Source organism: Notolabrus celidotus, chromosome 22, assembly GCF_009762535.1.
Source record: "Notolabrus celidotus isolate fNotCel1 chromosome 22, fNotCel1.pri, whole genome shotgun sequence".
Taxonomy (NCBI): domain Eukaryota; kingdom Metazoa; phylum Chordata; class Actinopteri; order Labriformes; family Labridae; genus Notolabrus; species Notolabrus celidotus.
In genome coordinates this window covers 10,751,279-10,764,926 of record NC_048293.1, presented here as the reverse complement: position 1 = coordinate 10,764,926, position 13,648 = coordinate 10,751,279, and the positions used below count along the sequence as shown (strand labels likewise).

General features: G+C 39.2%; 1 protein-coding gene across 2 annotated transcripts in view; it reads left to right on the top strand.

Annotated features, from left to right (window-relative positions):
* The window catches only part of ralgapa2 (Ral GTPase activating protein catalytic subunit alpha 2), a 105,468-nt gene that overhangs the window by 25,331 nt on the left and 66,489 nt on the right, over positions 1 to 13,648 (top strand). For both annotated transcript variants that reach the window (XM_034675644.1, XM_034675645.1), the window contains exons 4-8: positions 7,292 to 7,349; positions 10,283 to 10,326; positions 10,448 to 10,628; positions 10,798 to 10,913; positions 13,008 to 13,146. In XM_034675644.1, the coding sequence (XP_034531535.1) occupies positions 7,292 to 7,349; positions 10,283 to 10,326; positions 10,448 to 10,628; positions 10,798 to 10,913; positions 13,008 to 13,146 (538 nt within the window). The remainder of the gene's footprint in view (positions 1 to 7,291; positions 7,350 to 10,282; positions 10,327 to 10,447; positions 10,629 to 10,797; positions 10,914 to 13,007; positions 13,147 to 13,648) is intronic.

The window sequence follows — 13,648 nt, the reverse complement described above, 5'->3', positions numbered from 1 at the left end:
GATGGCAGGGCCTGCAATGCTGAACATTTCTTATTGGTAGAGTAACCACTTGGTTTAATAGCTCCTTAACCTACGTCTTTTTTTTTTTTTTAAGTCAGATAGCTTCAGGTTTTTCAGCTTTAAGTGTTATGAGTTTTAAGAGTGACTACATAAACTGGTAACCTTCAGATGAACATATCAATGGGTATAGAGTTCACAACGCTGGCCTGATTCACATAATCTTCATGAGACTTTAAGCCCCGGTGGAAATACTGACAACAATTGGTTATTTTTTTCCTTGATGAGTAGTTCCTGGAACTAAATGGTACCTATGTCCCATTGTTGTAGGCCTTTCCATTGGAGCCTGAAGTCTTGTGAAGATTATGCAAATCAGGCCAGTGACGTATGGAGAAGTACTAAAAGTAAATGCACTACACCCTCAGACCAGGAGAAACCAATAAGAGACAGACAAAGGCCATACAACAAAGGTGATGCCACACAAGGCAACAATCAAGAGAAACACAGTTGTGTGTAAAGCTATTGTGAAATCTAAACACTGCGGGTACTCTACCAATCAGAAATGTGCAGCATTGCAGGCCCTGCCCTCCAAAGTTCCTGGACCTTTGAAGTGTACTACCCAGCTTTCAAGGGGTAGATCAACTACCCTGGAAATTTAGACTCTGGTTTTGCTATCAAACCGATAGAGTTCCCTAGTTCCTGGGGAAAGCTCCTGCTGTTGAAAAGCACCCTAAGGAGATGATTCTAAGAGAGCTAGAGGGGTTCACTACTCAGGTGGTAGAAATTGTGCATACAATAGTGAAAATGGCAGATAGACAGACTCCAAGGGAATAACTGTTCTATGGTAAAGACCAATACCAAGGTTCTTTTTACTATTATTGTAAGTGCCTAGTTTAGTAAAGCAAGTTGAGGATGGGGGGTGTTATGAGCAGTAACACAGCATTCCTAACACGGAGATGCATGCAGGTGACACGATCTTGCTGAGGTATACTTAGCATCAACAGGACCTGACAGGCGTGTAGAAGTAGAGGATTCAGTCACAGAGAACTCTTAATAGGCAATACATGCAAGTGAACTTTGGCTTGCATGCAGGTGACCACAACACTTCATTTTGTGGTTACCTGCATGTTCAAGCTAAACACAAAACCACACTGTCCAAAAGCAAAAGTAGTAAAATCTGAGTTCAGGCTTTAACCCTGAAAGGTTGTGGATAGCACTAATCTAACCAGCCTATATGTGTTATTTATAGTATTGGAGTTCCATCCATCATTCTGTGTTTTCGCTTGTTGGACAATGTCTGCCATCCTTTGATAGCCATGGCTATATTATGTCAGAGTCAAGACATGGTTTATCTGACCTGTTTTGGTTGCTGCACAGACAATGTGCAAGCATATTTTAGTAAATACTAAGAAAAAGGTTATATAAAGCTAGACACTCATGAATGTCTAGGTGTGCTTCTAGAAATGAAGCTCAATAAGAGCACTCTCTGTAATGGATTTCTTTTGTGCGTGTGTGTGTTTGTCATAAGACCAGATTGAGCTTCTCAGGCCTTACATGACCCCAGTTTGTTTATGCTTCTGAATGACTTTAAATTACCTCTTGGTGTCTGTAAGCAGTTTGATCCTGGTGCCATTGAGGTTGTGGGACAGGTTATGAAGCTTTAGGGACCAATAAAGCTGACAGGGAAGTCTGTGCAAAGCTACTTTCTCCCCAGGATGTGACCTGAAAATGACCTGTCGTCCATCATCCGGACCTGAATCAGCAATTTGAGTTTCCCTTGGCATCCTCTTTGTAAACAAAACCCTCTTAAGGTTTGAGACTTTACCCCATGCATTTCCTTAAATGGATAATTCTTCTTATTAAAAGTACTAAATCTTGTTTTGATGGATCGTTGTGACTCGGGGTTATGCAAAAGCTGTTATCTTTTCAAAACTGCAGAAAATATGTGGCTGGAGATGTATTGCATTTAAATGTAAGAGGTTTGCTGGTCAAAATGACATCACTTCTAGATTCAGAGAAACCTTACAAAATCAACAAGTCACACAAAATTGTATATAGTACTTTCCAATAGTTATTTTTGTCTAGCTAAGCTAGATATAAAGCACTTACTAGTAAAGATGATTCAAGGATGTGACATATCATATTCTGTCTGCCGTAGTTCATGTTAAATACATCATTTATTACTCACTCATTTGACTGCCACTAATTAAAGTATGGTATAAGTAGAAGGTAATTGATAACACAGTTTTGCTGTATAAGCTGTAGAGGCATCATTCTTCATCCAAGGTTGCATCTCTGGAACTGTTCTTGACTTGTTTGTAAACATTATGCAGGAAAAATTAACCTTGGTCCATTTAGCTAAGTGGTTTCTTCCCCTGCCTCTCTCCTCTTTATGCTGTGCTTGTTATGACTGACAGGTTACCAACAGGGGGCTATTGGTGAATGCATACATGCAAATTTAGTAAGTGTTGCTTGGGTCTGCCCATTTTGATTTCAAGGGCTATGATTTAACCTCTGCTTATGCTAGGCCTTTGGAGTCAAACTACTTTAAAATTCTGACACACATTTTATAGACGTGAATGCTTCCCTTTTAAATGTTCCTCATGTGTTCCTCAAAAGCGCCGGCCAGATAGCTTTCTGTTTTTATGCACCAACACTGTGGAACTGTCTTCCTCTGGACATTAATACAGCAAGCTCTCTGGGTGTTTTAACAAGTAGACTTAAGACTCACCTTTTTAATCTGGCTTTAAACTTTGAGTACTTTCCTTTTAGCCTTCGACTGCATTATTACCATTATGACCATTGTTTTAACATAATTTTATTGATTTTATTTTACTCTTTCTTATTATATTATACTTTATTTTCATATTTATTTCCTGGTATTTATCTGATTTGATTTGATTGTTTTTATTATTATGATTTTATTTTTCTGATACTTCTTTGATTTGATTTTATTGATTTTATCGTCATTATTTCCTTTTTAATTATTGTATCACATTCCTTTCCACTTTTACTTATTGTTGTTTTCTGTCCCTGTTCTTTTGGGAAGCACTTTGGGTTGCATGCTTGAGTGTATGGAAATGCTATATATATTAAAATGAGTTGAGTTGAGATGAGTCGACTTGATCGGCAATATGCAAGACATGAAACTCAATATCACTTTAATTTTTTTCTATAACTATGATGTTTCTTGAAATAATTAATCTTAAATTATTCAAGTGTTTTCATGGCTGGGGACGAAAATGGCTCCAACATGGTCACTCTAGCATGGCTGAGGACAGTGGTAAAACTTGGTGGCTGAGTCCAGCGGCAGTGAGATGCACGGGGAGGAGTTTTATTACATTCTGCTACTGCCACCCTCTGGCTTTAGAGGAGAATGAAAACATCTTAGGCATATTTTGTTTAAACACATCTTTAAGAAAATTAGCAAAATGGAATTAGGTTTAAAATGATCAACTCAAGTAATTTGTATTTATATTGCACTTTTCATACGTTCAAGCATTAAGTCCAAAGTGCTTCACAAAAGAACAGAGAGACAACAGAAATAGATAAAAGTGGAAGGGGAAGTGATATAGAATACTTAGAAGATAAAATCATGACGATACAATCAATAAAAATAAAATCAGAGAAGTATCAGGAAAATAAAAAATAAAATTATTAAAATAAAATCAATAAACTAAAATCAGAGAAGTATCAGAAAAACAAAATAAAATCATTACAATGAAATCAATCAAATAAAATTAGATAAATAACAGAAAAATAAATATAAAATAGAAGAAAATAAAACAAAATATAATAAAATACAATTTTAAAAAATGAGGTTAAAACAATGGTCATAATGGTAACAATGCAGTCCAGGGCTAAAATGAAATTACTCCCAGTTAAAAAGACAGATTAAAAGGTGAGTCTTAAGTTTACTTGCCGTTTTAATGTCCAGAGGAAGAGAGTTCCACAGTTTTGGTGCATAAAAACGGCGCTTGTGAGAGACACATGAGGAACACTTAAAGGAAAAAATGTTCAATTTTCAGGTTTTTGCAATATGAGCTTTTGTCAGCCTTAATAGACAGAGACCTTTGATCACAATGAAGGCAAGCCAAGAAATTTAGTTGGCATGTAAATAAACACTTTGGTGTAGTTATCACACAGTAATAAACTTGGTTTGTACAGTGTCATTGTTTATTTTTTGCTTCAGTTTTGTTACACACATTTTGATTATGATATGTGCATCTCGTGTTAATAAGTACTGTATATTAGAAGGTATGTGCTTTGTCTCCAGTGTCATCGTGCCTTTGAAGAGGTTTCATTGTCCTCAAATGATATAATCATCACCAAGTTGTAACAAAAACAATATGCAAATGATTTTTTTTCTATGAGTATTATGTATCTGTTGCCATCAAAAAGCCCTTGCAGACCACCCCTTGGGGAAGTGTATTCTGTGGCATGATCAGGCCATGCGACTAGAAACCTAAGTGCGGATCATGTAAATGTGTTAAGGCTGTAGTTGTACCACAGTAATACCCCCATCTTTATGCTGGTGTATGGCTGCAGATTAGAGTAACTCCACCAACCCTCAGTCCATGTATTCGCTTCATATCAGCCAGTAAATTCCTCATTGTTGCGACCGCCATTCCAACACCACAGGGAGTCTTTCTGAGCTAGCTTCTCCATCTCATTCCCACTCTTCCATCCTGGTGCTCTGTAAGGAGGGAGAAAGACGGTGTTATTGTGTCTGCTTACGCACAAAACTCGCGCACGCACACACACAAAGGGAAAGGCTTAAGCAGGGCCACCCTGCTGTGTTACCGCCTAACATAATGTGTCTGCTGCCCCAAGGAGACTGAGTGTAGGAGGCCAGCACAGAGCCTGCACGGAGATGTTATAATCCCATGCGGATCAATAGCAAGGTGCAGCCAACGCTGGTACACGTAAATCATCACGTCTGTGGATCAGAGAGGAATTGAACAGCACTGATAGTCATCCAGTGCCCCCTTAAAGTGATGTATGTCTTTCAGTATCTGTGCTGTCACTGAGGATGATGGGGATTTACTCTCAGAGGACAAGAATGGAAAGTTAAAGATGGAGGATGACAGGGAAAGAAGGAAGTTGTTGACAAACTGAGACACTTAAAACATGAGGTGACTTCTAGGCCACCATAGCTCTCTGCTTTCTGTTGTATGATGGGGGCCAAAAATATGTTATTAAAGCAATCTTTCAGCACTTCTTTTGTGTTAATATGACATATCTGCACAACTACAACAAACAAGCATGTGAAAACTATTTCTTCTTATAAAAGCAGTTAGTTCCTCTGTTTACACATACTTAAAACTCACCTCTATTCTTATCACTCAATGTCAGAAAATCCTTGAGAGAACAACACAATGATTCTCCTGAGTCAAAAATGTTCTGCCATATCCGTTCTTTCTAAAGGATGTTATCTTTGTGCTTCTTTCATACACATTTTTGTAATGCTCTGTATCTTTCTGCTGTCTGTTTCCAGAGTTGGTTGTCTGGTTGAGTCGGTCAGAGCTGCATGTGTTAAGCAGTAAAGGGGCAGACTTGACCTCTACATTGCAATCATGAAGTCTTATTGGGTTAGTGATTAGGATTTGATGAGAAGAGAGCCATTGGGCCCTCAGTTGCTCACAGTGCACTGACTATTAACCAACCATATGTGCACATGCTCACACATCCATGAGCCCTCAGCCTTTTTTCCCCCTCTCTCTAGAGGGACCCTGTTAGCCTGTCCCTGCATTCAAGAATAATGATAGGCTGCTGAAAGGTTAGGGCACTCTAATTGAGTTGTAAAGTGATTGTTGGGGAGGTGATGACATTTCTCTGTGCTGGCCCGTGTTAAAGGGATATGCTTACACCCAAGGCCGAATGGAGGGAAATTTATATAATTTTTTCATAAGTGTCACTTTAAAAACAAAGTCAGCTGCTGCTTCCTCTCATTGGTTATTGTTGTTGTTGTCACACAGCGTCAGCAAAAAGCTATGCATGTCAGTCACATGTTAACAGAGCTAGATGGATGCTTTTAGTTGTCCCTTCAGCTAAAACTGAATATACTACTACTACTACTACTACTACTACTACTACTACTACTGATGTTAGTAATAATAATAATAATAAACATTATTATCATTATTAGTGGTAGTATTAATATTATTCACAATAATAATAAATGCTGTTATTATTACTATTAGTATTATTATACATATATATATATATATATTTTTACATTTTTTTATAGTGCCTTTTAAAGCAGTCACCTTACAATGCAAAGTAAATAAAAGAACAACAATATATATTAATTAAATAGATAAAATCCAAAGGACATGATGCAGTTATCATCGCTCTCTCTCTCTTATTCCCCTTTATCCCTCTTTCCAACCCAGCTCAGTCCAGGCAGATGGCAGTATGACATGAGTCTGGTTCTGCTCGAGGTTTCTGCCTGTTAAAAAGAAGGTTTTCCTAGCTGTTGTAACTAGCTAAATACTGCAACGTGCTATACTCATGGTGGATCAAGATCAGTAAGAAAGGACTGGATCTTGGGTCTTGATGTTGGGTCTTTGTTAATAATTTAACTTAGAGCGCGGTCTAGACCTGCAACCTTTGTAAAAGCATCTTGAGATAACGTTTGTTGTGATTTATACGGATAAAGATTGATGGATTGATGCAGTGTAAATAGTACATACAATTAACAGGATGGGATATAGTGCAGTGAAGAAATTTAATCACGTGTTTTGACAGTATTTGAGAGAGAGAGAGAGAGAGAGAGAGAGAGAGAGAGAGAGAGAGAGAGAGAGAGAGAGAGAGAGAGAGAGAGAGAGAGAGAGAGAGAGAGAGAGAGAGAGAGAGAGAGAGAGAGAGAGAGAGAGAGAGAGAGAGAGAGAGAGAGAGAGAGAGAGAGAGAGAGAGAGAGAGAGAGAGAGAGAGAGAGAGAGAGAGAAGAAAAAGATCTTAGAGGTATGGAGGACTAATCAGTTTGCTATCACATAAGACAAAGAAATCCAGAAAATAAACAATAAAAAAACCTGAAATTAGTTCAGAAGCATTTTCTCACTTAAGTCTTCAATGTACCATTGATTGATTATTAGATAACATAATCTTTTCTGTTCCTTTCGAAAATATATTCCTCATGGTAAAACCTAAAGCTGTTCAGTTGTGCAATGTGAATAGTAGAAGAACACACCCCTCCCCCTCTGTGTAACTTAAAGTAACCATTCTGTTATCTTCATTCCTGAAATGTTCTTAACTCATCATAACTGATCGCTGTTTGTTTTTTTTCCCTCAGAAAATTTTACAACACCTACCAGAGAAAATCTACAACCGTTGGCAGTTTCACAGTATAGGTACGTATCACTGACCATGTGACTTCCTTGAATGCTAAGCTTTGTCTTTCTGTTACACCTGACAGCTAGCTATGCACTGTGTATGTTTCTTTCCTCCTTATGCTTCTGTAACCTCTAAGATACACTTCAGGACAGGAAAAATGGCACCACAACTATGCCTAAGCCGACCATAATGAAGAGAAAATAATTAGTCGTAGAAGGGGATGTAAATGGAAAATGCAAATGAGTTCTTCATTTGAAATGCAAATAAGTAATTGAATTATGCTGGCATGATTTCAGTCTCACACGAAAAGGAAAACCCTTCCAAGAAGCGATAACCCCAATTATAACTGTTACTTGTCAGCCGTTGGATGCAGCCATTCAGGTCTTGATCATTGTTGTCGATTGGACATCTAGGCAGACAAATATCAAAACTATGGGTGGGACAGAATATCGACACAACATATCGTCTTACTGGCTCATGTGATATATATATTGTATCACTGGCATCATATATCTGTACATACATCTAAACAGATTTCCCTTCCAATTTTACTCAACCCATCACAACCTTATCAGTCCTCTTGGTGGCACTAATTGCATTCTTGCACTTCACCTTTTAGGAGCATTATGTATTATTCCCTTGATCAGATATTGGGATGTATCATTATAAGATTGATTTGTAATTTATCTATTAATACAAAACATGTTGTGACATCTTCCACACTGCCCTTTCAAGTTGCCACCTGGATTTAACGAAACAAATAGTAAAGAGCCTTGCATTGGATGATTACTGCAGTTATGAATATATTTCGGCTGGCAACAACTTATTTAACCCTAATTGATGGGGTGAGTAGCTTCTCATTTCTTAAACAACCATGTTGGAGGATATATCCTGTGGTCGTGGAAAGGATGTTAATCTGTTTCAGAAGGGTCAAATTATTGGCCAAGCAAAGAAAACAACTAAGGGGATTTGCTAGGGAGCATAAAGATTGGACTCTGGAGCAGTGGAAGAAGGTCATGTGGTCTGACGAGTTCAGATTAACCCTGTTCCAGAGTGATGGGTGCATCAGGGTAAGAAGAGAGGTGGAAGAAGTGATGCCCTCATCAAGCCTCGTGCCTACCATACAAGCCTGTTTGGGCGGTGTAATAATCTGGGGATCTTGGGGCAGTTGGTCAGGTCTAAGTTCAGCAACGTTATATACCCAAAGAATGAGGTCAGCTGACTACCTGAATATACTGATGACCAGGTCTTTCTATTAATGGAGTTTTTCTACCCTGATGGCACGGGCATATTCCAAGATGAAAATGCTAGGATTCATCGGGGCCAACATTGTGAATGAGTGGTTCAGGGAGCATTAGACATCATGTTAACACATGGATTGGCCACCAGAGAGTCTAGACCTCAGCTCCATTGAGAATCTTTGAGATGTACTGGAGAAGACTTTGCTCAGCGGTCCGATCATCAATACAAGATCTTGGCAGAAAATGAATGCAACTCTGGATGGAAATAAATGTTGTGACATTGAAGAAGCTTATCCAAACAATGCCACTGCAAATGTGTGCAATACTCAAAGCTAAGTATGAGATGTTCCAAGGAAATATTAGAGTGTGCAACTTTTTTGGGGGGGTCAGGAAGTGTATATTGTGGGCAGTGAAGCAGGTGTTTGGGGTGTGCCGAGATCACACGATACTAAAGTGTAGCAATGTTTCTCATCGTGGTGATTCGCTTTCTTGTGAGATCAGTACATACAGGATATTTCCTGTATGTTAAACCAAGAGGCGGCTGCCTTAGCCCAATTTCAGTCCCACCCCCAGCCCTCGTTGGGGGTGGTATGGACTGCATACCACAATAGATTGAAGTTTTCTTTTAAAAAAAAGTGTAAAAATATTGCCTCATCTCGTTCTTGTGAACTCCATGACTTGTATCGCCTCATCTTGTGAGCTTAGCTTACAGTCACACCCCTATCGAGAGTCCTTTTGGGTTCAACTCCCTCGGCCAGTTCGCCACTTTGGCCGTCATTGGACTGCAAGTCAGAGTCACGAGGCTCCCTCATGGCCTTTCCCTGAATTCCAATAAATGTTCTGTAGTCAGTTCATACTTCACTGTAAAAAAACAAAACACAGTGCCATCACAGTGGGCGTCTGCCTGATAGCTTCTTCCCATACCTGAGGTCTAATTGAATTATTGAGGGCTTTTTCTTTCACATTGTTCCTATCTTGTTTTTTTTTTTGCCCCAGATGCATTCCTTAAGGATGTGAGTGACTTGTTTGAAATTCTTTGAGCTGGTAGAGTAGGTCAGGAATGACATTAATGGCTTGTAGTGACCTTCTAGTGAAGTACACTTTGTTAAGTGACAAACATTTGACACCAACCCTTTAGAGCTGAAGAAAATACACCTTTCGTCATCTTTGTGTGCCTACTTCTACTTCCTTCTTTCCGGAGTCTATGACCTAGGAAATGATTTATTTTTTTATTTTTCATAGATGAAAATAGAATTGATTTGATCTGCTGAGAGGAGAATAATAAAAGCAGCACAAAAGCTCACTTATACGCTCATACATTCTTGCTGCTGTCCTAATCCCTAAATTTAAATTCACCATAAATGCCAGCCTAAATTTCTTCACAGCCCACAAGGACTTCATTAGAAGAGCTCTGTTTGCAGGCTATCAGGAGTATGTCCCATTTCACACACAAGGAGAATGTTTCCGCCTAGTGTCTCATTTGATTACAGCGTAACCATATTGTCTCCATGAGTGCACACCACTGCCAACTGGGGTTAATTTTCATCAGGAATATGTGAAGCCTTGTCACTGACCCCACCAAGGTCAATTCTCAGTGGTGGAAATGACAAACATCTCCCTTCTTGTTAGCTTTGTGATACTCGTGTCTCTGCTTATAGTGCAGGACACTTCTGATAAATACTGTATGTGGCTTTTATTCTGTCTTCCAGGTTCTATTCTAAAAAAGCTTCTACACACTGGAAATTCCTTCAAGGTAAGTTTCAATGACACAAGATTTAATAGATCACCATATTTAAGTTGTACGTTTAAGTTGGACTAATAAGAAATAAAACAGTATCCCTTAATAGTTCCCAATCTCCTCTTGTCTTGCCTAGATCCGCTGTGAGGGGATCCGTCTCTTCCTGCTGTGGCTGCAGGCCCTGAGGGACAACTGTGCTGAGGAGCAGTTCCTTATCTTTGCCTGCCTGGTGCCAGGATTCCCCGCTGTGCCCTCCTCAAGGGGGCCATGCACTCTCGACACCATCATATACAACCCCTTCTCCAACCCCCCTGATGGTGAAAATGGATGCTCTTCTTTAAATTGTCATATATTCTGAGACCTGTGTTGTAATAAGGGCAATCATTCAGGTTATCTTTAACTAACTTCCTTGACACTGGATTGTGTCTTAAAAATTTTGATTTCCTGCACATAACTGAGGTCTTTTGTATCTCTTGATTTGAACAGCAAAAGTGGTGCCTGAGGAGATCACCCCGCTGGTTCCGGCTGTGGTCGGAGAAAAAGTTGCGGATGATCAGACATGCTACATCCTTGAAACCCTTCTCAAGTACATGGTCATCCAGGTAAAAACTGATCATGGCAGAAAGTACACACACAGTTTTTTGTTTACATTGCTTTTAAGAGCTTCATTATTAGTGCAATTAAAATGTTCAAAATGATTAAACCCCTTCTGTTTGACAGTTACTGTACTGACCTAGTGGCAGCTTAAATGGAGCACCGCCTGCAAGCTACTTCAGGCAGCCAATTTGACCTGCACTGATTCATTCTGACACACCATCCTCTCAATGAGCTGACCAAACATCCTCTCACTTGGTGGTCTATTTAACCTGCCAATGCTACACAGTGTTCATTTTGGCAGCTATTTTAGATTTAGTCTAATTCTTTTGATGAAAATGCTCGTTAGTTTTAGTCACATTTTAGTTTTTCAGCCCTTAATAGTTTTAGTCTGGTTTTTATCGACTAAAACTGAAAACATTTTAGTCTAGTCTAAGTCACAATTTAGTCTTTGATTTTTGCCAAAACATTTCCTCTCTTTAAAGCTGCTGTGAGGAACTTCTGGTGTGTATCGATTCTGGCGCCCCCTTGTGCACAAAGTGATACCTCTTATCTCTTGTCATAAACATGCAAAAGTAGTGTTTTCAACAAAAACCTCATCCTGTTGTCTTTTAACAGTCAACTTTACCAGGTAATGTGATTAGTTTCCATGAAAACAGTCAAATAAAGGCTGTTCCTGAAGTCCATCATCTGGTCTGACACCTACCCCCTCAGGGCGGTTTCAGGCATTAAAAATGACAGCAGAGAAGGTGCCAGTGTTGCTGCTGATGGTCTTGTTTGCTATTGAAGGTCATAAAGAGCATCAGTATCATTTTCAGTCTGTTTCTCAGCCAGTTCAAAACTCCTCACAGGGCCTTTAAATTAATTAATTTAGACAATCAGATATTGGTATCAGAGTTGTACCAAGTTTTAATATGATCAATATTTCACTCTTTTAACACAAAAGAAAACATTCTTGATGTGACCACTGCAACAGTATTTTGATTCTCTTGTTTCAAATAAAAAATGCCGTGAACACCAAAATACAGGGCTGTATTGCACTTTTACGACGGTCCCTGAATGTACCTGCAGTGATGGTCAGTTCACAAATGCATCTGTATCTTTGATGACAACGAGTTGATCAAAACTTACTAATTGTGAGTGATGTATCACCAAACTTGATTGAATAAAGCTTCAGACTGAGCTTTTTTTGGTAATATCGGCAAAAATGTCAAATAGTAAACAGATGTCCCCCGGTTGTGTCTTTGTCACTAACGTACACCAGGGGGTAAAAATGATCAATGAAGGTGGGGTGGGCAGGCTCACACAACACACCTGCTGCAGGTAGTGACCAAGCTAACACTGCTAACCCTCAAATAATATATCAGCCTGCCACAGGAATGCATGGCTTTTATTTTGAAAGATCAGAAGCAAGGGAAAATATGGATTTTGAATGTCAGGCAGTGCGCCACTAATGATTCGTCTCGTAAAAAGAAAAAGAACAAACGTTCTTCAAAGTTTTTATTGTCAGTGATGCACTTTAGCTTGTCATATTCTCGTTTTCATCATGAAAAAACGGGTCGTTGAAGAACATTTAGCCTCATCATTTCATTAATGCAATTAACACGGGTGCTACTGCTGCCCTGCTCAAGTGCTGCATGCAAACTTCAACACCCCCTCCATCCCCGCATTTACCTGTAGGCTCCGATGGGGTTAGTCCCAGCTCATTACCCCTCAATTTCTGCATAGAAAGTGAATCTCCAAGGAGTAATGAGGTTCGGAGACTACTGTTCTGCTGCATTAATACACTTTAAGCTTAAAATTGTGTGAGTTGTCTGACTGAACTGGTTATAATGGGAAGAGTTCATTGACTACAAAGTGACGACACGTGTTCTACACAGACTGCTTTTCTTGTACAACACTAAGACAAAAACTTACTACCACAACATTTGTTAAGTGCTCAAGTCTTTTAATCTCTTACACAGCCCTCTATGTACTCTTTGTTTGTGCAACCTTGAGCAACTATTATGTTGCCAACGACACACCACCACTGTCTCACTGATGCTACCCATCTCCTCTCTCTGTGGTCTGACCTTGTCTGCCTTTTGTGCTCTGTCTGCCAGGCGTCCAGTTTAGAATGGAAGAACAAAGAAAACCAAGACACAGGCTTCAGGTTTCTCTTCAGCCTTTTCAAGAAGTACTACCTTCCACATCTTTTCCCCTCCTTCACCAAGCATACAAATCTCTACAAGCCTTTACTAGGTAAGCTGACATTCAATGTATAAGTACATTTTTGCCTTTCAGCTGAAGCCTTTTCAGACCGAGTTTTCTATCACTGGTTCGTTCTGTTAAGGTACACACACTACTCAAATTTCAAGAGCTGCTACTTGTTTAGTGAAAACCCTGTATGTTTATACTATGTAGTAAACTCAGTACATCAAACATGTATTTTAGTCTGATATTTGACACTAATATAGCTTTGGCTGTGAGCAGAGCAAGTGAGAGCGTCGCTCTTTCCAAACTGTGCTTAATTTTCTACGAACAGGAGTTTAGAGATACATTGACTTTTTTCTACACTCTTCTCAGTTTTTAATGTTGGTGTTATACTCCTTCACTTCACTAACTTGTACAGGTGAAGACTTTGCAGTTTAACAGCTGACAATTAAAATGTGGCTTTTCGCCAGTGCTGCATGATTAACGATTCACAACTATAGAAACCCCAAAAAATACTAAAAATTCCAATGTCAAAAATATGTCCTTTGAC